At 42.9% G+C, this 25,542-nt stretch overlaps 1 protein-coding gene and 1 long non-coding RNA gene across 2 annotated transcripts in view; one reads left to right on the forward strand and one right to left on the reverse strand.

Moving 5' to 3' along the window:
- Nucleotides 1-12,923, forward strand: part of LOC114255015 — a 36,755-nt gene extending 23,832 nt beyond the window's left edge. The window contains exon 2 of the long non-coding RNA XR_003626343.2: nucleotides 2,504-12,923. This is a non-coding gene — a long non-coding RNA (uncharacterized LOC114255015). The remainder of the gene's footprint in view (nucleotides 1-2,503) is intronic.
- LOC105837682 (POU domain protein CF1A) overlaps nucleotides 1-17,686 on the reverse strand; it is a 44,500-nt gene extending 26,814 nt beyond the window's left edge. Inside the window, 2 exon segments of the mRNA XM_028192738.2 lie at nucleotides 13,559-16,094; nucleotides 16,097-17,686. Of these exon segments, the coding sequence (XP_028048539.2) occupies nucleotides 15,025-16,094; nucleotides 16,097-16,376 (1,350 nt within the window). The 5' untranslated portion in view covers nucleotides 16,377-17,686 and the 3' untranslated portion in view covers nucleotides 13,559-15,024.
- Between the last annotated feature and the right edge of the window lie 7,856 nt (nucleotides 17,687-25,542).

The following is a 25,542-nucleotide window of genomic DNA, read 5'->3' on the forward strand; positions in this document are numbered from 1 at the left end:
AAACGCGAGCACGAGCCCCAGAGCGCATGTCCACCGGATTGGAGGGGTTGATAGGGGTTGATTGGCGCCTGCGCCGCTCTGTCCCTCCGTTCTTTTGCCCCTTTCCTCCCTCTTCTGGAAACCGCGTCCCTCTCTTATCAACCACCCCACTCCGTTATCATCCCCTCTTCTCATCCTCTCTTCTCCCTCCGTTCCGCTTCTCTCGTCGCATTCGCCCCTTCCGCCTATCGCTTTTCCCCGTCGTCTCCCGTCTTTCTGCTCGTTTGTCCGTCCCTCGTTTGCGTTTCCCTTTCTCTTCTCTCGACTTTCCCTCTCTTTCTCCACGGAGGACTCGGATTTTACCCCTGCCTCGCACCTTCCCTCTGTGTCTGCCGCTTTCTCTCCTTCTTTCTCCCGCTTGTCGGTCAGTTTCACCCTCTTTCGATACGCGCCGCTCATTGTTCGCGCGTGTCACGCATCGCCGAGGTGAAACCATCCGACGATTTCCTGGCTGGCACCTGGTTTCGCGCGCTGCTTTTTTCCTCTCTATCTCCCTGTCTCTTTCCCTCGTCCGCTTTCATCCGTAGGAGCCGTTGTTACCGTTGACCGGTCGCGGGGCACACGATCGGTGAATTGTGACGAGACGACGGAAGGGGAAGGACGACTTCCGAAGTGACCGATGTCACTGTCAATGGCGGGGGAAGCTAACGAGGGTGTGACAGGTGTAGCGTCAAATTAGTACGTTTGTGATCCCATCCGGGGTGGAAGGGCGAGAGTAGCGCCGTTGGGGGCGAAATCAGAGATGGTTTTATAATAACGATGTTTAAGGGGTGTCGTGTTTTTTAACAGGCGCCACTTAAGGAGGAATTTAAACGTTTCACGCGGAAATATATTCATCATATAAATTCGATGCGTTAAATAATTTCAGTAAATTGGTACTGTTGTGTTGTATGATACGGTTAAATTGATTGATATTTTAATGACAATGTAACTAATAGATTATCGTAATTTATCATTGATTTGTCAAGATAGTAGGATGTACAATATTATGATCAAAGCAGATGCAATGTTGGAATGAATACGATGTCATTATCAACATTTTTTGTGATCTCGAAAAAATATAAAAGGAATACTTATTATATAAAAACTTCTCCTAATGAGCAATTTGTAACACGTAATTCATTCACAATATGTCCAATATATTTTAAGTCTCCTTCTGAGAAACTTATTTATAAAATCTCTGCATTTAACAGCTTAATCACGGAATGCGTCGCGCTTCGCTTGTGCTTTGCCGAGAAGCAATGACGTTGAGCTGAAAGCGCTCGAGTTCCACAGGCAAATCTCGTCCTTCTCTTCCTCTCCCCCCCGGCTACTTGCGTGATGCATCTTGATCGTGGATGTACGTTTCCACACATAATTAAAGTAAAAAAAATCGCACATTAACATAATAATCTACCTCGTATGGATACACCTGGATGGTAGCGTCGGCCACTTAAACGTCGCGCATCGGGGAACGCCGTTCTCTTTCGTTGGCAACTAGGAACCGGAAGCACGTGTCAGCCACCTGATCGTCAACCTCTGTTACGAACTCTGACGTGCAACGTTGTGCAAAAATAGAATCGCTATAGCGATCTTTGATAACACTTTTTAATCTGGGATCAGATTCTTCCTTGAAGGACATAGATTTTTATAATGAATCTTGGCTGCTACTATTTGTGTGTGTGTGTGCGTCACCTAACGCTATTAAAGTCTATAAAACATTTCGTCAAGGATAAAATATAATAGCGATCTCTCTAAAGTTGAATTCTCGAAAAGCCGCCAGTTTTTCACCTGGGGAAATGTTGGTCCTGTAATTTGAAGGGGGAAAAAACGACTGTGAATTCGTCGAAGAAAATATGCGACTCAAAATCGAGTACACGTCCGGTATATCACGAACAGGTATCGAACCGAGCGATGGCGATGGATCACGGGGTTCACCGTGGCTATCGACGACCGCGATTATGATTATCGGTATTATCCCCGCCTGTCTTTTACTCTCTCTCTCTCTCACTCTCGGCAGAGATTACCCGGAGCATGTTTGCGCGCTTCCGAAGTGAGTAGATTGTAACGCGATACCCTCCCCGTGACGCCCATTCGCCTCGATTGGCGGAGATCGTCACGCTGTCAGGAAGCCGCGATCTTCGCCACCAGCGTAATCGTCGTCCGTGAAATTTGCATATTAATGCTCGGAGATTTTTACACCGTTCCCCCCCTCCCTCCCCTTCATCTGTATTATTGTTATGGGACTTCGGAAATTATTAGCGCCTTTATCCGCGATCTACAAAAATTTGTAGCGAGAATTTACAGAACGATCTACACTTCTTCCCTCCCCGCTAAACAAAAGCCAAACGAAAAAAAAAGAAATTGAAATTACGTACGGGAAATTTTTGTTACATCTTCAGAATAAAAATCTATAAGCTCTTCTTCATTACTTTCTGATAAAACTCGATTATCACTCTGAATGCAATTATTTGTGATTTTTCAGGCAAGAGATGAGGCATTGAATAATGCATCAGATGCTTAGTTTGCCCATGGGGAAGCCGCAGCAGGAAGCGAACGCAGGCAATGAAATCGACGGGCTGTTTCGCAGCCGCGCGATCATACTCTTTCGCCTTTAACGGCCGTAAAAATAAGCGCGACATAAACCGCGAACAATGCGTGTAAAAACCGATTGTAAAAATACCCTCGCGCGCGCGAGACGCGGGAACGGACAAGAGCGGTCTCTTCTGTGCGACTTTTTCACCGCCGCGCCGCGAAAAGCAGAAAATTATTATATCTCCGAATAGATTCGGCGGGTTGTAAAAAGAAAACGGACGAAGGTAAGTACGGCTTACTCGGACGAGATTTACGAGACAAACGCACGCGTGTTCGGAATATAACGGTCAGTCATATTCCGTGTCATTTGAGACGCGTGTCGTTGGAGAAAGGTGGGTTAAAGAGCTTCAAAACCGTTAAACACAATTGGGCAATCGTTGGAAGAAACGAGCTGATATGTACACTTGTCCCATTATATACATTAATGATAACATCTTTATCAGGTCCTCTTATGTCTGCTAATTTTGCGGCGGAAAATTAATAATTAAGGCAGATTATAAAGCAGGAAAACACGTCAAATATATAAAATGTACTGTTTCAGAATAGTAACACGTAGCTTTTTCTCTCTGTCTCTCTCTCTCTCTCTCTCTCTTTCTAAAACCAGAAAACTATTTGCATCAACTGTTCAAGAATAATTGACTCCAGATAATTTGACAATCGATTCAGGAATCTCATTATAGATGATCTGTGTATTATAATCAGTATTCCTACTAGAATTAATTTCTTATCGGGTTTAATCAATTTGCACGCTGTATTCTAAGCAAGATGTCATCTGTTTGTGACAATTTGCATCCCATGATCTATTATTCATCGAATTGAATTCGCGCGTTTTGGTAACTGTACACAGCGATTATTTCTGACTAATCGATAACAGTATATCACGGAATATCGTATAGACGTGATATTTTCGCCGCATAAAAAGACTCTCCCTCGTCCCGATTATCCGATTTGACGTGGAAAAATTGGACCAAACGTGGTATACCTCCAATTAATTCACGATCGCGTAAAATAATCGCACGTAGAAATAGCACAGACAAGCTGTCGAAATCGGGCGATGTGCGCCGATCTAAATATTTTGCGTTCTGGATTTAGCGTGTCGCGCCAACCAATAATTTCAGCGAGGAGCATCAGCGTGAGATCACCTGTGACACAATAAACGTCGACATACTGATTGCGATAACAGAATCTTGTTACGCTAAATCGAGGATGATTTCGGCTGCGATAATATTTTATTATTTGCCCTCCGAGTATGGTGAGCAATTAGTTTCATCAGACTCTCATAATTATCCTCGCAACGAAAGCAGACAGGAGAAAAACATGATCATGAGAATGTATGATTAAACGTCAATCGACGAAATTGCCGCGTAAATATGTGCAAAATATTTGAAATATTCGTCGGCAGAAAACATTAGGTAGATTTTTCATTCTAAAGTCAAATCGCTAATTACGAAGTGAAGCATTAATTTCATCGTCTTACGAGAGAGAGAGCTTTATTTTTAATTATAATAAAAATTCTAGGTAAACGTATTCATTTTTCTTTTCGTTTAAAGTTGCTATTTCTTTTTTATTTAACTTTTTAATCAATTGTATAACTCTTATGTTGATTCCGGTTTGTTAATTGATCGAGCTATTTGTGCGACGTTTACGAGATAAAGAAAGATTGAAACGAATAATAAATATAACGATATTCCAAGATCTCTCGATCAGACGCTTTAATAGCTTAATTACGAGAGCAGCGAGACCAGCCACAGAATTCTTTTGACGGTAAACAGTAATTAAACATCAAATCTAAATCAAAAAGAGAGATATGTGTTAATTGTTATTGACTGAAGCCAGTGTTAGAGCCTTTTTTGTTTCTGATTGCATCACTCGACTCGGGCAATAAAATCCCTGGGAGGAGGCGACTGCTTCTTCAAGGTAAAACGTGCCACGATATTCGATTTCGCGATAAGCAACAACGACACGAGCCTTCGATGCGTAACCGTAGGCGTAGCGAGAAACACCTTCGAAGTCAGCTCCGATGCGCGCTCGATGATGAGCAAACACCAAGCTCTCGCTGGAATCTCACGAACGTTAGAGCAATGTTTTCCAACCTTCTTTGCGTAATGGACTGCTTCTAAATGATAAAACAATTTGCGGAGCACAAAGCACATACATACGTTAAATAAATATATATAAAGCGCGGGTATATATACTAAGGCATTAATGTTATAACAAAAAAAATCATGGAAAGTTATTAATTAACTATATGAAATAATTATTAAAAAGATAAGAAAGAGTTGATGAAAGAGCGATCACCTATATCAATCGATGAGACTTTTAGATATATGCGTATCGCATACATGTAGTTCTAATTATCTAATCCACTATTAATTAATTTCAGACCGCAATATGTAACGCAATTAAAAATCCCGACTCGCTCGCGAGAGATCGTTTCTCGATTGTTTGGAGTGAATTGAACAATATATCTTTATCAACGATACTAAGAACATATCCATCCCAGATTATCATAAACGTTTAATGGATTTCACTAGCGCACCACTAGCTCAAGCGTTTTTTTTTTCTGCAGAGCGCGATTATCCCGCTTGTCACTTGGCCGTCACGGCAATTTCGTCATATCGTGTGATAATTGCACGCGACGCGATGCACGAGAGAATAATCGAGCGATCGGGCGAGGTATCTCTCGCCGTCGATCGACAAACAGAGCCCGGACTTCGTTCGTGGAAGCGAGAGACAATCGCGAGGAAAAGGTCTCTTGGATATGAAGAGAGTTATTCAGTCGTTCGATCGATTATGCGTGCGAATACACATTTTTCGTCGTTTCTTCACGTCGCTCACGTTGTTCATTAAGCTCTTAATTAATACAATGAAAGACTTCAATATCATCACGATTAAGTCGCGCGAATGAACTTTTACCGTAATTATTCATGGATACATCACGGATGGAAATGAGAGACGCGAGAGTAAAAGTGTTCGCCCACGAGGATCCAACGGGGGGAAAAAAAAGATTTTAAAGACCTCGAGGAGTTTCAGGTTTATCCCTTGTGAAATAAGAAAATCCTACGGAAACCATAGTTATTATTAGAAACGAACGGACAACTCTGATTTTGCTTAGTCATGTGACACGTAAAAATATTCTTTTTTTAAATAAAATTTATCATATTCGCTACGGCTTTCTAATCGCTTGAAAATCTACTGACCTTATCTGATACGTGCAATGGCCTTATCGAACGAGAAAATGTATTACGCAGATTGCGAGTAATGATCAAAAAACCAAAATAGGAATATCGCACTTTCGCATTTATTTGAACAATCAACATTATGGTACAACAAGAAGTAATTTACAAGGGGGAACCGTAAGGACGATTCTATTCTCACGACACTAACGCACATAGAATATATTGACGAGGTAGAGAGAGGTGAGAATTTCTCGACCATAGGTGACGATAATCCGGCAAAATAAAGCAAAACGCCAGGTGTATGTTGCACATTACTTTCATGTCATTTATTAATCGAAATTCAATAGTAATTTAGTTCTTCGTCGCTTCTAACAAAATGCATTCACCATCACTCGCCAGATCTTTATTTTTACGTTAATATAATAATTAAGATTTAATTATATTATAATAATATACAGCATGGGGAAAGATGAGCAGAGGGGAAAAAAGAATCGTTTACAGATGCGTATCGTTTAACGGTTTCGTGTATACGTGTATCTCTAGGTGTAGCTTTACATGTCTTTCTGTCGCCTCTCTCTCGTTTGCATATCGCTTATAATTCGCAACATCCACAACGCGTTGATATTTCAAGAAAAAAAAAAATCGCGTAATCGTGGCACGAAATCGGCATAATTTTCATTTCGATTGTCACAAACATGAAAATGATTTTATATACAAGAGAACGGTAATACGCGAAATATAAATACAAAATATTCAGAAGAATATGTACTTTTCAAATCCAAACTAGAAATTTAAAAAAATACAAATATAACATAGCGTTTGAAAGATATATTTCTTAGCTATTTGTTAGCTAGTTTAAATATTGTATGTACATACGCATATATATCTGTACTTATATATATGTATAAATTTTATATATATCTATACACAACAGAATTTCGTTTATCCGCATATATCAAGAGACAAGTTCCGATAACACTAAAAAAAATTTACAATAAATAATAAACGTTCATTAACCGTCTTCATTTATTAGTTTTGATAATCTCAGCAAAATCAAATCAAACACGTCGAGCTCTTATTACCCGAAATATTGAAATAATAATAGCTCAACTATCGGTTCGTGTATTTTGAACTTTAGGTAAAAATTTATTCATATAAATGGATAAACGGAGTTCTACTGTATACATAACGTGTATGTTACATTACTTACACACATACGTGTACATAATGTAACGCATGATGTATATATCATATACGTATCACTGCATGTGTAATATACGTGTACACACAAGATAAAATTGTCGTATGTATCGAAATTATACCGATTTCACTCTCCACGCGAGTTAGAACGCGAATCGAAGAAGTGCGGTTGTTTCGCGAAATCACGATTATTGTCAACTTCACAGAGAGGAAGGAAAAAAGAAACGTACCTCGGAACATGGTCCAATTAGCAATTGTCCAATTTCGCGTTTGCGCGCGTCGATTCGCCCGGAAAAGGATTTCCTTAATTTTCTTAACGAACAACCGCGCTCCTCGACCTCCATACGTCCGAACACGTTCGCTAGCAATCGCACGATGCCACGATCGCAACAATTAACATTGATTTTCTACCAATCGCACGCCGTACACGGTCGCACTCGTACCTTTTTTTCGCTCGCTTTGCGCTCCTTTCTTCCGTTTCTCTAGTTTTTTTTTGCATTTACAAAAAAAAATAATGTCGAATTTTTTTGGCGCAGCGTCTCATTCATCGTTTCGCAATTTCGCATCAGAGTCTCCCTCGCTCTTGTCTCGGCGCCCGAAAAAACGAACGGTTCGATTTGTTCAGCCAATAAAATCACCCAGCGCGATCAATCACCGTTAATTTCGATCCCGGGGACGCCCATTCTTTTTGCGTGAGAGTTAAATTATAAGCGTCCGTCGCTCTCGCAACGATTCGCAATCGCGCATCCGATGCCGATGGGTAAAGTCGTTTGTCGATACAACAAAATCACTTTGCCAGCCACGTATTTGCCTCCCTCACTCTTTCATTCCTCCCACCCCCTCCTTCTCTCTCAAATCAAATAATAACAAAACAAAATATTGTAAGATGTTCCCAAATTTCAATTTGGTAGATTGTGCTTTTTTTGACTCTTGCGAAAGTATTTAAACATAGCGGTAGATGATCCATTGGCTCAACAAATCCTCTCTCGCACATTACGCGTGCATTCGTCTCTTTTTCTCTTCCTCGTCTCTCGCTTTCTTTTGTTTGTGTGTGTATATTTTATGTGTGTGAGGGTGTGTGTGCCTTTCTTTGTCATTTTCATTAAAAAATAATAACAGAAACTAGCATGCAATAACAAATGGCGATTAAACTTAAATATCGCGCTTATATCACATACAACTCTCCGTTAACGCCTCCGTTAACGCGTATTCTATACGATTTGTAACGCGACGCATTGTTATAATAATAGGCGTTTAATTAACTAATGCGAAAAGTTTGTAGCCGATGCGCCTCTCGGAAAAAGATTCCTCTAACAATATTCGTTTTGCTAACAGCTTTTTATGCAACAATAAAAAAGATCACATCATAAAATCAACGTACAGTGCAATCTCCACAGCGCGGAATTCATAATTCACGAGCGTCAATTGAATTATGCGGAACAGTGTATAAAAAATATACATATGTATATGCAAATGGCGCAAGTGAAATCTTTTGAATCATTTTAATAATGAGCGTCGCGTGTCAATTCGCAACTACAGGATTTATAAGCATACTTTTTTACGCCATACAGATCAATTTGCAGCATTTTTCAATTAAATTCCGCAACAGTAATCATTTATTCATTTCATTAAAATGATCGAGATTGCACTTCTCGTCGTAAAAACAGGTACTGACAAAGATATCAATGTTTTCATCGATATTTTTAAATCAACATCGAGTTTGAATGACAATGCGTATGAAAACATCGTTTATGAAAAGTGCCTTTGTCAATATAACCAGTAAAAATTTCTCCAATGGAACAATTACTTTTGGGTAAGTTTGATCCTCACGAAGAGTGAATAAACTCGATGAAGTCAAAGATATGTTTGACATATTGAATACATCGTGCTAATCGAGGAAATGTGAAAAGAATACGGCGATAAGCATCGGCGGCCAATTGAGCAAATAATCACAGAAGCTATGTGTATGACTGATAATAACGCATGTGTAATTGCTGTAATTACTATTATATGTAATATATAGCAGAGCTGCTATTTTGAGCAGATAGCAATGCGTTAATAAATATAAAAGATGAGCTTTCCATTTTAAAATGAAAGAAAAGTCTATTAACATCACAAAATTCAGAAATATCTCCGTACATGCTTAGCTAAATTTCCGAGATTTGAGCCGAATTTAATTCTTCCCAAGTGGAGTCTAAAATTTTTATGTAACGCGAAATTGCTATAATCCACGACGCGCGTACATTTATTTGAATTCCGTCGTTCGCAGAAGAACAAATGTTTGTACTGTGAATCATGTATTATTGAAGCGAAGAGCAAGTGCGACTTCCAGTTGACGAGCCAAAGAGCTGCATAAGATTTACATTTCTCTAGATATATTTTATAGCTGGTGGTCTTCCGAACTGATTGTCAGTCTGCGAAACACTAATCATGTGGATAAAGGAGGTTGTTTAGGAGAAAATATCGTGATACACACGAGGCTGATGGAAGACATTAGTGCGAGCTTAACGACAGGCATAATGCTTGAAATTTCTCGGAGCGAACCTGCGGGAATGGATATGTTTCTATTACGCCGGTATCGGTAAATGGACCTAACAAGGATTTGATTCGTTCTCGACGACGGCGCGGCGATTACGTCAAAGAAGGACGTCTGTATTCCAACGAGCGAGGAGGCTAACGAGCGTTGCTAATGCGGGAAGGACACTATCCTCTCGCAGGAGGATGGACAGCCTAATATCGGAGCTCATAAAATTCCGAAGCTCGTCTCGTAGGCAAATATGCCTTCTACCGATCTACCGCGATAGTCACAGATAAGACCTTAAAGCGTTCGCACGATAGTACGAAGGGCGGATACACGTTAACTGATTTGTTAGGAAATGTTAATCCGTAAAGGGGAAACGCATGTGTGCTACGATCGATCGTAATGAATGAGCTAGACTTTCAAGGTCGCGGTGCAGTGAGAACATGGACTATCAGCGCGCAAACGTGCGACTCGCGGACTTGGAGTGACTCCGTTCGATTTTTTTTTCTTTTTTAATATAAAATTTGTCGTTATACCAGAAATTCCTTCGCCAAGTAATCATCAATTTCGCAAATGTTCACGTTCACGAAACGAAATGAAAATATTCCACGATTTCCACGTATCCCGCAATGAAACGCTCAAGTTTTCTATAAATAGTGGGTGCTGAGGACTAGATTCACTTGATAAACACGTTCGAGAATGTAGTATCACGTCGCGTAGACGCGCAACGGCTAAATCTTGCTAGGCGCAGGAGCCTCGCCGAGAGGGTTGGGCCCAATATAAACCGTGCCATTACCGAAACGTCCAAGTATTACGGAAATGAATGGCCCCGCGATGCGTTAAGCGCATTATAACGATCAAAAATTACGATGATTAGCGGGTCGCGCGGTGGCCGGGTCCCGTCCGTAAAGTCGCCCGGGCACACGGTGAGGGGCCTCCTTATTAAAGCCCCGTGACGCGCTGCTCGCCAACGGAAGGATCGCGTCCCCATAAAAATCTCTCTCTCTTCCCAAATTGGGCCGTGAATTACAAGCCGCGGCCCCGGCGCGCGTTTGCGCCCCTAAACGACTCTTTTAGCCCGGCAAGTAGATACTGTAGGCGCTATTAACGCGCCGGGCAGTTTATACACACCTAATGCACCGTTTATGCGGCCCCGGTCGGGTGCCAGACGCAAGTACGACTCCGCGGAAGTGTATAAATTACCGTCGGCATTTCGGTAAATACGCGTAATGTCAACGCGTAATGGTTCGGGCATTAATAGACGGTGACGAACCACCGGGTTCGTTGAACCACTCAAATAAGAACGCGGCCGCCAGGTATATGTGCTTTTTTTTTTGCGATGACCCGACTTGTAATGCGCCGCTAGTACTGTCATGATCCTCCTGTCATTCCGGCCATGGAATATAAATCGTGCGATTATAACAACAATTTCCTAAACGCAATATCGCGTCATTTCGCATGCCAAAGTACATTGCGATAATAGAATCGTAAAAAAAAAAAAAGAAAGATGAGAAAATTGTACAAATGACGATTTCGTCGTTGATGTCCAACTTTCGCAAGCAGCATGCGAAATCGAAGTCATGCGGCAAGATGCAAAGCTTGCTCGCAAAGCCGGCAAGTCAGAATCTCTTATCCGGGATTTTTTTTATTTAACGCTCGGCGAAATTGATCGAATGTTAACAAACAACGACCGCGGAAAGCAGCAGCAACAGCAGCACCTGCGTACGTGCTGGTACAATTACGACGGCAGCAGCCGACGACGCCAGACAAATAAATCCGCGCGACACAGCGCGTAACGAGCCTACCGTGATGAAAAAGAAAAGGAAATGATGACGCCGCGTTTCGCGTGGGCACTCGGTACACGATCAACGAAGTACCACACAACGATTGAGGTGGAAAATAAATCGCGCTAGAGAGGAGGCGAAGGTGTGCGTCGGCGCTACGGAGTTTCGCGGCCACCTACGCGTTTCGCGACGCCAAGGAAGATCAAGCCGCAAAAAGGCGGCGAGTCAATCGCGAGAGAGCTCGATAAATAAAAAAAAATACATATAAAATGGTGAAACAAAGCAATGAGAGATTGAGAGACTCGATCGAGGAGATTTGCGGCAATCGAAGAAAAAGGAAGGGACTTTTTATATACCGTGCGACAGATGTCTTGGCATATGCACATCTAGAACGATCAGATAGATATCGATCAAAATTAATAAATAATTCTTATTATGTAAGAATTACACGGAAACTATTACTGGGCGTATATTGGAAACGTCGATTACCAAAGCGAGCGAGTGTATCGCAAAGGAAATCGCGTGGATACTCAGCACTGGGGTAGTATTGAGACACGTGGCGTGCCTACGCGTCAAATAGCTTTAAAAAAAACCGCTTTAAAAAAAGCAGAAAGTGAAATCTTGACGAAGCGCGAGAGTAAAAACAGAAGATACGATCGATCGAGCTCATCTCGATTTCGATGCCTGTGGCCGCTCGAGGGGCATAATTTAAATTTCATAGAGCGCATAAAGTCATGTTTATTTCTCGTAAAAAAATCTGCCGATGTAAAACTGTTCTTTTACGGAATAAAATATTGTCGAGGTTTAACTCGATTAAGTAAAACTTCCTGTATAAATTAAATTTCGCGAAGGAAAAAAAAGGTCTCGAGTTTGTTTCTAGGATAATTAACATTGAACATAATTCCTATAATGATAATAAAAAACGAAATTGTAAAATGTATAATTTTATCACATGAGATTATGAAAAACATAATGTAGAATAAGGTTCTTGCGCGCCTACTCTCATTATTTCCATTTAAATTTTAATTTCATTAAAATGTTAAACTTTAAAGGCCGTAAGACGCTCTTAATTTTACCGACGGCAAGAATGACAGCTTCGTCACATTTGGCTAAGTATTACTGTATCACAAGCGCGAATTCAGTTATGGGTGCCGAGATTCGCAGCGACAGCGAGAAAAAGAACCCAAAGCTCAGCGAGATGATTCGTGTAGAGACGATCGGCAAACAAACCAAAGAGAATTTGGTAGAAGCGCAGCCGGTCTATACGTAATAATCTAAAATTCTACGTATACAGTAATAATCTAAACAAACCGTCTAGGCAAAGGTATGGATTTCTTCACGGTTCGTGTGAATATTCTATAATGAATGTTTTCTGCTTTTCGTCATACCGATATTTAAAAGACAGTAGAATTTAATAACAGAAAATGAATATGAGATTATACATCCCGTACTACTCCTTACAATGCAATTACTGTACCATAAACTGATCGGATAATTAATAACTTCCACGTAAATCACACAGTTTATCGTCTAATACTATACTTCGTGACGTAAGATACTTTCAATAAATAGCACTGTACGAACCGTGTGTGTGTCAGCTTCGCATCTGCCTAAGCCTCTTTGGGGAAAAAAAAAAAAAAAAAAAAAAAAACAATCTAGACACGAGAGGAGACGAACGAGACGAGAGAAGTAGAGAGACAAAGGGAGACAAATTGAGAGAGCGAGAGAGGAAGAGCTTTTCTTTCGATATTATGCCCGGCAGCGATGGAAGACGCGATGGATTCTCGGCTCCGCGATCGACTCCCGGACAAGATATCGATGACATTAATAATGACGATGACAATAATAATAATTAAAATTATAATAATCGCAGTAAAGAATAATAATAATAATAATAATGTGACAATAATAATAGTGGCGAATATTATAATAGCGATAATAATAAATTCACCGCGTTAACGCCGGATTGGTGTGCCACAGTTACATTTTCTCAAGACCTCACGATGAACGTCACAATAATATTAATGATAATATATAATAATAGCAATATAATAATAAACATAATAATACAATAATAATAAGACATAGCTAAAACCTTCAGATCTATACATAGACATAGAGCTTTCGAATGTAACGCCGCGTTCCGTGTTCTCATATACATATATATATATATATCCCTTTTTTTCTATTTATATATAATAATATATATCTTCATCTATAGACTCGTGTGTATATACACATATATATTTATGTATACTTACTCTTTATACAGAAGGGGTTTTTCGCGTGAGGGGGGAACTGTCTTGCCGTCTCGCTAGGATTTCGCACGCGCTTTTCCAATACGCGGTCTTCTTCGGTGTGCACCCTGTCCCTTTATATATATGTATATGTATATATAATCTGTCCCTCTTTTTTATACTTTGTCGCGCTGCATATTCCTTGTCTCTCTCCCTCTTTTTACATCTCCTTCCTCCGATTATTCCAGCTCCCGCGTCTGTTTTTTCCGCTCGTTGTCGACGACGATGACGACGACGATTCATGCTCTCCCTCTCACTTAACTTACTAGCTTTATCTAGTACATTATTTACAATCCATATTTACTTATGTTACATCATCCGCCGGGTTTGCCCCGAGCAAATCCCGCGCGAACACAGCACTCGCTCCTTACGTATGTTCTTCTCTTGACGCCCGTTCGTCCGTCGTGAATCTCGGACCCCGCGGGAGATAAGGGAGAATCGCACGCGCGCGAAAAAACACTCCTGCGATGCGTGTTTCGTGTCCGATATTCCCGCTTTGTTCGCGGGCGAGAGAGAGAAAACACCTCCGTTTTTTTTAACCGCACCCTCGCCCGCCCGAGTCCACCTTGCGTCCACGCACCTCGTTATTAAACCATCCTTTCTCGGGTGCCCGTCGGAGACGCGGGTCCAAGTTAAGCACTTTCGCTCACCGACGACGATGAAACAACAACAACAACAACAGCAAACAGCCAACAAGGTCCGCGATCTAGCTCGGACTCCACGAACGGACGAACGGGCGCTGACCTGGCCGCGCGAAGAAGGAACGTCATTACCACGTCCATCAATGGTACCCTTTGAGAGAACGCCACTGGGTCTCCTCTTGCACCGCGTCGCGAAAACTACAATGGAAATATTTCACTTATCACCAGGACATCGTCGATGGAAGAAAATGCCTGAAGCCGTGCGAGGAACGACAGGATGACGATGACAGCGAGGATGATACTTCGGCGACTAAGATTTCTTGAACAACTCGGGCGAAGAACGATCACGATGTTCAGCCGACGGCCGCGACAGTCACGGCAACACATCCTCTCTTATTCCATGTTTCTCTTATTTTGTCTGTTTCGTCCTCAGTAGCTTTCATCCTCTCTCCAGGTCTGTACGCGCGGTCAAGGTCGACAAAAAATCACCGATCGTGCGCGTCAGCTCCTCAGCCTCCCCGGTAGACCGGTCTCGGCCTCGTTAAACCCCGTTGAACCTCGTTGAACGAGCCACCATTCCGTACCCTCGTCTCGGTAACGAGCGCCGCCGTCCGATAGGTAGAAAGGGCGCCGCGAGTCGGTCAGCTACGAGGTCGTGTAACTGCCGGTGCGTGCTTGAAGGTAGTGATGATAGAACGGCGGCAGGGTCGTCGTCTCTGCCGCCGACGACACGTTCACCGAGTTCTGCGAGGTTACCGCGAGGCCCAACGGGGGAGGCCCCGGCGAACGCTAGTGAGCCGCGAGCGAGTGAGCCGTGAGGGCCTGAGGGCTGAGCATTGGTGGACTGTGGCTGTGACCCATAGGCGAACCGTGCAGGTGATCCTGCGGATGATAACCCTGATGAAGACCGCCTTGGCTTTGGTGGCCCGGTGGGATACCCTCTATCATGCCGTCGCCGAGTGTATTGGGCGGCGTCATTCTCTTCTCCTTTTGCCGTCGATTGCAGAACCACACCCTGACCACTTCCTTCTCGAGTTGCAACGAGTCCGCCAGTGACGTGATTTCTTGGGCCGACGGTTTTGGCTGTTTGTGAAAATGTTGCTCGAGCGCACCCTTCACCGATACCTCAATCGACGTCCTCTTCTTTCGCTTTCTACCCTGGGCGGCGATCTTGTCGATGCTCGTCGGCGAGCCGGTCGTCGAGTCCGCCTCCTCGAGCCACTTCTGCAGCAGCGGCTTCAACTTGCACATATTTTTAAAGCTCAATTGTAGAGCCTCGAACCTGCATATTGTCGTCTGCGAGAAGACGTTGCCGTAGAGAGTACCGAGCGCGAGACCGACGTCCGCCTGGGTGAAGCCGAGTTTGATGCGCCGTTGCTTAAATTGCTTGGCGAAGGCCTCGAGGTCGTCCGATGTCGGCGTGTCCTCCTCGCCAGCGCTATGATCCCTGTCGAGTGGATGACCCGCGTGCAGAGGATGCCCCGACGGTGGACTATGATTGTGCGCGTCCCTCAAGTGGTGAGGTAGACCGGTCTGATGATTGTGCAGCTGATGTGGATGCTGATGCGGATGCTGATGCAGCATGCCGTTCATTGCTGCGTGGTACTGTTGGAGGGTGGTGGGCGAGGCCGCACCACCGCTCGGATTGTAATGCGCCGACGGGACGACCGGTGCGTGCCAAGAATGCGGTGAGGCCATTCCTGGAGACTGATGCGGGCCCCGATGATGCATACCCTGGTCCGTCGCGGTTGCCGCGGCCGCCGCGGTCAACGGCTTCACATCGAGGCTCGCGTTTGCCTGATGGGGATGATGATGCGGATGATGGCTAGTATGGTGCATGCCCATCGAGGCCGCCCAGGATCGCTACCGGGTTGTAGGCTCACCCAGGGATTCGCCGACGAGAGACTCGCCGGATGGGAAAGTCCGTTTGGCGACGGCGAAGACGTCACCTGATGATGATGGTGATGGTGGTGATGATGCTGCGGCGCCGGCATGTACTTCATCTCACCAGCGTCGGCGGCGCTGCGGGGCGAACCCGAGGAATAGCCACCCACGATGTTCATCCCGATCGTTGTACCTGAACCACCATCCAGGTCGGTAGACACTGCGCTACTAACCGGCATGTACGTAGTAGCGGCCATCTACTTCTTGCTCGTCGAGAGGCTTCGTGAAACCCTCTCGATGTGGTTCCCCACCGTGGAATGTCCACGGGGTACGTTTCTCACTCGCACCCCTTTCGCAAATAATCTTCTAAACTCTTGTTTTTCTTGATAGATGAAAAAAGACAGATGGAAAATGAAGATTTTATAACACGGTGAAGAATTTCTAATACGAGAAGTTGAGATTATTGGTAAAATCTCCTCGCAGAACCTTAGATGTAGTTATATGTCAGATAGATGTCTAGTCACTTCACGATCCAATGATCCTCGGAAAGCAGATCTCTTAGTAATCACTGATCACTCGTCGCACAATCCACAGTTTGCGTCGACACACCAGGGACCAGACAAAACTGGTCATCGTTCTTGATAAAGTTTCGTTCATAGTTTCTCAAAAAGTGTCATGTATGCAATAATACAGAAACATCGACGAATCCGCAGTAAGAAAAGATTGTCGATATATCGTTTCTCCCGTTCACTCCGGCGGGGTGGGTCCCCGCGGAGGAAAAGCGCGTCTCCAGATCGAAGCACCGCTCTGTCGTGGTGCTCCGGAATTTGGTTCTTCCTCTCGCTCTTTCTCTATCGTCAGCCCTCGTTCCCACACGAAAATTACACGTGAAACGAAAGCTGGCTTCCTAGTTACGTACTGGCCAACCCTCGAGTCGAGTCGGGAAGTCACTCGCGACGAGGATATCGATTCAGCCGAGGTCACACATCCCTGGTGGGGATTCTAACTTGTCGAGTAATCACTAATCTTGTCTCGACCGATGACAACTACGGCGATGTTTACGGCGATGCGAGGTTTACTCCGCACTGGCGTCGCATCTGTGGCTCCGACGTGGTGAACGCGTACCGACGACGACGATGCACGACGCAACTGCACTCGGGGGTTGCCACCGCGGACCGACGACCGAGCAGCGAGCAACCGACCGACCGACCGGCTCGGCGTAAAGGGACGTACGACGGTAATCGCGGAACGGAAGAGACTCGACTCGGCGGGAGTAGAGTAGGTATATGATGTCGTGCGTATGTGTTCCTTCTGGTGGTAGATGTCCCTCTCTTTACATGAGTGTACGTGTGCGTATACATACGGTATACGTGTATATGTGAAAGAACGTGTAGGTAAGAGAGTATAAGGAAAAAGAGAGAAAGAGAGAGAGAGAGAGAGAGAGAAAGTGTATGTATGTGAGTGTGTATGTGTATGTGTATGTGTGTATGGCGACGGAGGAGAGATGGGTTAGAAAGATCTCGCTCGGGCTCTCATGCGTTATGCATGTCGTAGCTGAGAGCGACTGACTGCCTCGCCTTGCAGCTCGCCCGAGGTTCCCGAGGCTCCCGGAGCCGCTTGTGGTGGAAGTCCGTCATGCGCGTCACCGTTGTGCACATCCCTACCACCGTTACCTGCGCAGCTCGCAATTGGACGGGCTCGCAAGGTGGCCGTCGATGTACGTCAGCATCAGGCGGAACCTAGTGTAACCGCGCCTACCAAGGCAGGCGAGGCACCCCAGGCGCCAGTCCTTTTCGACCCCCCCTTGCCGTTGCTTGACTACGTTCTCGCCTGGCTAACAATGCTCGTTCGCTGATGCCGCGATCGCCGTCGCTGCCGCCACCGCCACCGCCACTGCCGCCGCCGCCGCCACAACTACCACCACCACCATCAGCATCACCACCACCACCAGCACCAGTACCACCACCACCTACTACCGCCACCGCCACCGCTGCCACCACCGTCATCGCCACCGACGTTGCTGCCGACGTTGCTGCCGCTGTGCCGCGCAACCATCGCCACACCGTACCGTGCCGTGTTACATCGCGCCGCACTGCGCTGCGCCGCAATCACATCGTTCCGTTCTGTTCCGTTCCTGTCTGTCGCGATTAGGATAAGCGTGACTCGAGCCGATTCGATACGCGGCCAGCTAGCCGCTCGTCCACGTTAGCCACATGTGACGCAGCTCCCCGCGACTTCACTTCTCAGGTGCAATCAATTTCTCATCTCTACGCGGTTTTTCACATTCGTGTACATTTTACCGAGTATCTCTCGTTTTTTAAACGACGGATGCCCCTCTCTAGAAACTTTTCATGATCACGGTCGGCGATCGTTGTCGCGATCTCTCTCACGGCACACGCGCGCACACGCAACAGGTACTGATTTAATAGCGAATAATTGTATGTGCGACGAGGCACAGTAGACGTCGCGACGCGACGGCTCGAACAGTCCTACCTTCGGGATAAAATATATCTTGTGGGAATATCCGGAGCGCTATGAGAATCGTATGTGGGAATCACGCACGAGGCATTATTAATTCAAGAAATCATAAAGTACATAAAAAGACTGAACAACGCAGAACCCTCCCCGTCAAGACACAAATCATAAGATTCTCATCGTTGCCGTCGAGCTTTTGGAGCAACGAACGAACACACACACACACACGCGCGCGCGCGTCAGAATATGCGAGTTTATTCTGCCGCGTCCTCCTGCGATTCCTCCGCGAGAACGACGATAGCATACGCGTCACGTACGCAAACGAAAGATCAATTTTTCAGGCACCGTCGCGGTACAATCCTGTCCGTCGACAGTTTCATTTCCTTTTCGCGTAGCTCGCGGTGCAACAGGTGCACGGATAACCGTTGGTTTCGGCTCGTTCGCTGATTACGCACGCCTTCGTTATCGGTATTCTGCACCCCCGCATCGTCGTCGCGCGTCCCGTGGTGCAGGAGAAAAAAAGCCAAAAGAGATAAAAAATCCACCGCATCACAAAACTCCAATTTATGACTAGCGAAATTCTTCCGAAACATAAAAAAAAGATTTCAACGACTGTATACCGAAAGTACTTTCGATATACGAAATTCTATGACAGATCAAAAAGCAGGATGTAATTGGCCACATACGCTTACTTTCCTTTACTTTATTATTTAGATTTTGTAAAGAATATTTTATCATTCATAAGCTAATCCGAAACTTGCGAGATAAAATTTTCAAGAGGATTTCAAACGAAGATAAATCGATCAATTGCCGATTACGCAACAGCAACAGGTACCCATTCGGGATGATTAATTATAGAGAAAGGCTGCCCGATCGTGAAGGGGAGAGGGAGGGAGTGGTATCAATAAGAACGAGCCGAACACAAGAAACGAGCGAAAGCGTGTAAGTGTATTGAGAAGAGGGAAGAAGAGAGGAGGAGAGGAGACGAGAACGAACGCGCGAGCGGGCGAGGTTTAGTACATTTAAATGAGAGCCACAGGTAGCAGCATTATGCAGTACGTGCCAGCTACCCCTCAGGAGGGGTGAGTTAGATCATCGTGTGCCGCGGGATCCTCCTGTGTCGTAGTCTGTTTCAACTACCCGACTGGCTTTGCGCGTCTTCGCACCTGTAGCCATTCGCATTATTTGTTGCCGCTAACTTCCTTCGTTTTCTCATTCTTTATTACTCGCGCGTGCGAGGAAGCGCGACTAATTATCGCTCGTACGAGACGTACGCGAGTTCTGCACTTCGAGCGTTACGATAAAAAAGAAAATAGTAGAAACACAGATGCGCGCGCGATACTTGTCTTCCTCGCCTTACGTGGAAGACAATCGTAGCAATACAAGAGAAAATTAGAAGAACGGTAATTATCTATAATATGCCATTTAATTGTCTGATATATATATATATATATATATATATATATATATATATAAAAAGAACAGACGTCAGATTTATAACTATTTTAACTTTTATCAATATTTAATTAATGTTAAATTTAAAATGTACCAAAATATTATCTCATCTTTAGCAACGCCAATATGAAAATTATTCATACAAAAATCAGTTCAAATATTGCACGCGTCAATTTTTCATAGCTCCTACACTGAGAAAAAAATAATGTTAATTTGACAAAATTTTCTAACTAAATTAAAATTTTGTCAGTTGAAGAATTTATGCATTTAACTTGAATGCACAAATTTTAATTCAAGTATTTATATAGTTAATTGAAATATATAAATACACGAATAGACAAAATTTAATTCAGTTGGAAAATTTAATCAAATTAACAAAACTTTTTCTCAACGTAGGTCAAAGGAGATCAATATTACAGTTGCGTTGAAAAAGTTATGCTAAAGCATTTCACGACTTCGCAAACGGACGGATACCAAGAATCTCGTGGTTCAAAAGAATTCCTAAGAAGCATTCTCCAAATAATTTTCTACAAAGTGCAACAGTTGGCCGTGGCGTTTCTAGGTCGACACGGTAAAACTGAGACCCTCTTAGCGCGTTGGAGAAACCGTGTCGATGGTTACCCGTTATGCACAAAATATCGCGGTATTTTTATAGATGACGAATCTCGTTGTCCAACGATGATCGGTTTCCGCGGAATCCGCGAGACTTTGCTTCGACTTTTTCCCTTTTTTTTTCCTTCTTCGACGGCCGCCACAGCACGCCGTCAGCGACAACAAAGCTCTGTCGCTGAGAGAGAAATTATGCATTCCGCGTGTACGCGGGTGTACGTTACCCGCGAACGGCCTCCGGAATTTCACTCGCCTCGTCCCCTTTCTCCATTCCTTTGCCGCAAATATTCAAGAGTACGCGCAACTTGTCCCGAGAGCTCTTCGAGCAAAATATCCGAAACCCCGTGTGCTATTGAACGCTTATTAAAAAAAAAACCGCGTTACGTAAATACACTAAATACGTTACACGCGCGTAGATAAATTATGATAAAGTTAATTAAATTTTTATTTTTCAGATGCAAGTTATTTCCGTAGATTTATCAACAAGATCCTCACGTATCTTATTATAACGCATTATCGTACCGCTAATTCTGGTTGGTCGATCAGATATAACGAAAGAGCAGCCATCCGTCTTTTCTGCTCCTTTTTGCGCTCTTTATCTTTCACTGTTCCGCCAACTTTTCGCGGTGGTGCCGACACCACGATGATCTACGAGCGGCGAATAGAAGACTTGTGTTGAGGCGTATAAATTCGCGTTCGTTACGCGCGGCACGGTGGCACTTCGTTGTAGGATACCGTAAACCGACGGAGGAGAGGCAATAATAGAATTGCTTTTACATATCTATCGCTGAACTGACAGACTATGAATGACACTGCTTAAAATGTCGAAGCCGTATTTCGTCAGAGTGCTTCGAAGTGATATTTACGCATGTATAACGGATTTAACGTGACACGCGCGCATTCTTGCGTTTAGGCGTAACACGGAAAGTTACGGGTTAAAAACGCAAAAGTTATCAGAGAGGAATAGAATGACGAGCAAAAAAATTTGAGTTCTAGCAGATTCTAAATGTCTTCGGAATCGGACATGTAACGATGAAAAGTCAAGATTGTTGAATTTTTGTAATAATTCACGATATAAAATGATTTAATTACATAATTAACTGAAACGTTTATTATTATTGATATTTAAAAATAAAAAAATTTAAATTATTCCGAAGAAAATAATAAAAACTTGTAAAGTATCTGAATAAACTAAATCATTCGAACAATTAAATATTTTAATGTCTCAAATGTCTTATGTCCAGAATATTATTACTGTAATAGCTATATTTAAAAAAGGATATTAAAAAATATTATCTTGACATATAATCTTAAAAAAATTTTTTAAACATTACTAAAATATAAACTCTAATCTAACGTGTAACAAATTAATTTTTTTAAATGTTTATTTCTACAATATTTATTTAAAATAGTTTGCCTTTTAAATATCTTGAAGATTGTATACACTATTTAAAGATTATTATAAACAAATTTTAATTGTAAAGATGTGTTTAATCACTGGGCATTTTATTTTACGAAAATAAGATTTTTTAAATCCTATATTTTAGACAAGCCGAGAAATAATTTAAACATGTAATACTTTCTGTAAAAATCAGTTATTTCAGTTTGAAAAGAATACACAAAATTCATTATTTGATATGACGACAGTTCGAAGAAAGAAAATTTTAAATTAGAAATATAAAAATTATATAAAAGAGATTTCTTTTCTCTAATTTTGATTGATAATTAATTCTTTAAATTGATTCCAATGAATTCATTCTTTTCACAGGCTAGGCATTTCGCTCTCGCGAAATTTCCTGTTCGGATTGTCCTGATCGATCGAGTGGGTCGCGGCATCATAATGCGCCCTTAATTCGATTTCGTGTACCCCCATTGTGTCAAATTGGATTGAATACTGTCGTGAAATATTTGCTTAGGATTCGACAGGTAGCTCTAGCTAGTTTTCACTTCACATACGACACACAGGGAATAAACTTGGAGAGGAAAAAGAAAAGGAGATGAAAAATGACGAAGGTGAGAGGGAAGACAAAGAAGGGAATAGATGTGGGGAAACGCAGAAAACAACTAACGGCCTAATCCTGGACACATGAAAATGTTTCACTACCTGAACATATGCTTGCATAATTTAGGCGGTTCTTTCGGGCCCGAACCCTAAGGGGGCCCGAACGAGTCGGTTGCGGTTGTCTCGTGATCAAAGGTCCACGGAAGTGCGAAAACATTTGTGTAAAACATCAGCACGAAATCGATTCTGTCCAATTGGGCGTTAAATGCCCAATTTCCATCGCTCGCCTTTTCTTCTTTTCTGTTCACCGACTTTATTTAAGTATTTTATTGCATCTCGCATACACATTATCTATATCTTAATTTTACAATACAAATTATTCTCAAATAACTAACAAAAATCATTGTATATAAAACTATTTGAATTATATTAATATAAAGTATATTTTAAGGAACATTTTGTATACACAAATAAATTTATATTACCCTTTATAATCATACATATATAATAATTTACGAATATGTTGCAAGAAGCAATAAAATCTCCTTGACCTTTGCCCTCTTAATTTTAAATATGTATATGTCTGCTTATCGACATAGCTTCAGCGAAGCATCGAAAGTAGCTGTAACACTTAGAAAAAATATCGTTCGAGTCCCAAATAATCGCCTCGCCTTTCAGCCATCGTTGTGATGTGCAACAACGCTTACAGCAGTGGCCAAGAAAACGCATTTACATACGAAATCCGTCTGTGGACTCTAAGAGTGAAGTACACAACACTCTTGCGCACACTACGCGGTCGTGATTGTCACCCACGGTGAAAAGCCATGATAATAGAACGCGCATACAAGACTAGCAGAGGCCATCATTTTCGGGTACATTTGAAATTACAATTGTACTAGTCGTTAACGTGTCATGTCGAGATCCTCACGACGACGAACTGAAATATAAAATTTCTGTACAAAAAAAAAGACCGATAATCTTTAACGACCAACTACTCATTCAGAAGCTTTTAATCCAAGTACTTTGGAATGTGTCGTAGGTAATTCTGAAAGTCCATAAAAATCGCATATAATCGCATTAAGCATACGTTACAGCATACGTTAAAATTTTCGCTAAGCAAACACATTTCATCGATCATCAGAAGCGCAGAGCGTAAAGTGTAAATTTTTTTTCGGTTCCCATCGAACGCAAAACCCTGTCAAAATTTCGTTCCGTCCATTTCCCAAAATATGCACGAATCCCGAAAATGCTGCGCGAGTGCACGCGCGAAATTCGCGCGAATTTGATCATCTGTTAAAACACAGCGCGACGTGTGACAATGTTGAATCGTCGTTATGACTCGATTACACCTACACGCGTACGCCCACACGCATACGTGGCGATGGCTACGGTTTAACGATCGTCGAAATAAAACGCGTGACAATCTCTACGAAACAGCGTGCACGCCTCGCTCCGAGAAGCCTGTATGCAAAAACGAATATTTAGAACGTGTCGTAGGTCGCGGCGATCATAAAAAAAAAAACCGGGTGAGAACGCCACGTCACCCGTACGTGAATGGAGGACGTTAACCGGTGTAATTTGGTCGCTTTTATGTCCGAAATGAATATTTTAATATTTTAATACGAAATATGCTATGAGGAATTTTATGATGCGCTATAGCATTTCCCTATTATGGGTGTCTGCCCCCTTAGAGGTAAGGAAAGGCAAAGGGAAAAAAGGCAACGCGCGTGGAAAGGGAGCAGCAAGATTACGTACCCAGAAACGAGGGAGACAGCGATATGAATAGTGGGGACGGAGTTGAAGAAAACGGAAAGAAGGGGTTCCACGAGTGCTACCATTCAGGAGAACAGAAGAGGGGATTATTGTATAGTGAGCAAAACTATAACGAGATGGCAGCAGCGCGCGGCTGTGCTATCACAAAAAGAAGAAAACTTCAGTAAGACACCCCTTACAAAGGGGCTGCTCGAGAAAGACATGTCGATAGACATGGTGACATCTATGGAATGGACCGAGAGTTTCCATGGAAAGACAGATCGAAGCTTCGAAGATAATACATATGTCTATACAGATAATTTTAATTGTGGCATATAAAAAATTAATTTTTCCTAATAAATCGTAAAAGAAAATAACAAATTTTTTATTATAAAAAAAGTAAAATTATTAAACAGTAATCAAAATCATTTGTTTTACTTTCATTAATTACGTCTATTCAATAATATACATTAATAATACATCTTATATAAATATTTCAATTCATGTTCACATTTTCAATAGTTAAAAAAGTAAAAATCACATTTTGGTGCTTTGAACTTTTCTATCCTATCCATTTCTATCTCTTTTCTTTTTATCTTTCAAAAGTTCAGCAACTCATCACTACGTGATTAGAACGATTTTTCAAGCCGCATGTCAAGACCTCAGTCTTGTCGAAGGGACCGTGAGCTCTCTCCCTCGCCGTGAAAATTTCCACTTTAAAAAGTTCGATCTGCCACACAGCGCAACCGTTAGGCCGCTCGGACGGGAGAATCAATAGCTCGCACGTGCAAGGATGTAAGGAGCGCGAAGAAATATGCCAGCGGGAGAAGAAAAGGGAGCAATGGTTTTATTTACTACCGTCGGTCCGTGATCTGAATTTTTACGATCGCGGCCGCCGAACCCGGGCGCGATTCATTCCCGTGGTGACGTCACCCCGCATGGGTCTGGATACGTAGTGTCGCACACGAGGGCATTCACGCTTACTCCAACCGACTGACACCCCATGTAAGTGTAAGTGTAGGGCAAATCTCGAGTAGGATGAGATCTTCATTTGCAAAGTGCCACGGCTATTGTTTCGTGGAAATCCTCGCGGAAGAGGAGTTTTCAGGATTACACGTCATAATAATGTT

Source organism: Monomorium pharaonis, chromosome 5 (genome assembly GCF_013373865.1).
Source record: "Monomorium pharaonis isolate MP-MQ-018 chromosome 5, ASM1337386v2, whole genome shotgun sequence".
In the NCBI taxonomy this organism is placed as follows: Eukaryota; Metazoa; Arthropoda; class Insecta; order Hymenoptera; family Formicidae; genus Monomorium; species Monomorium pharaonis.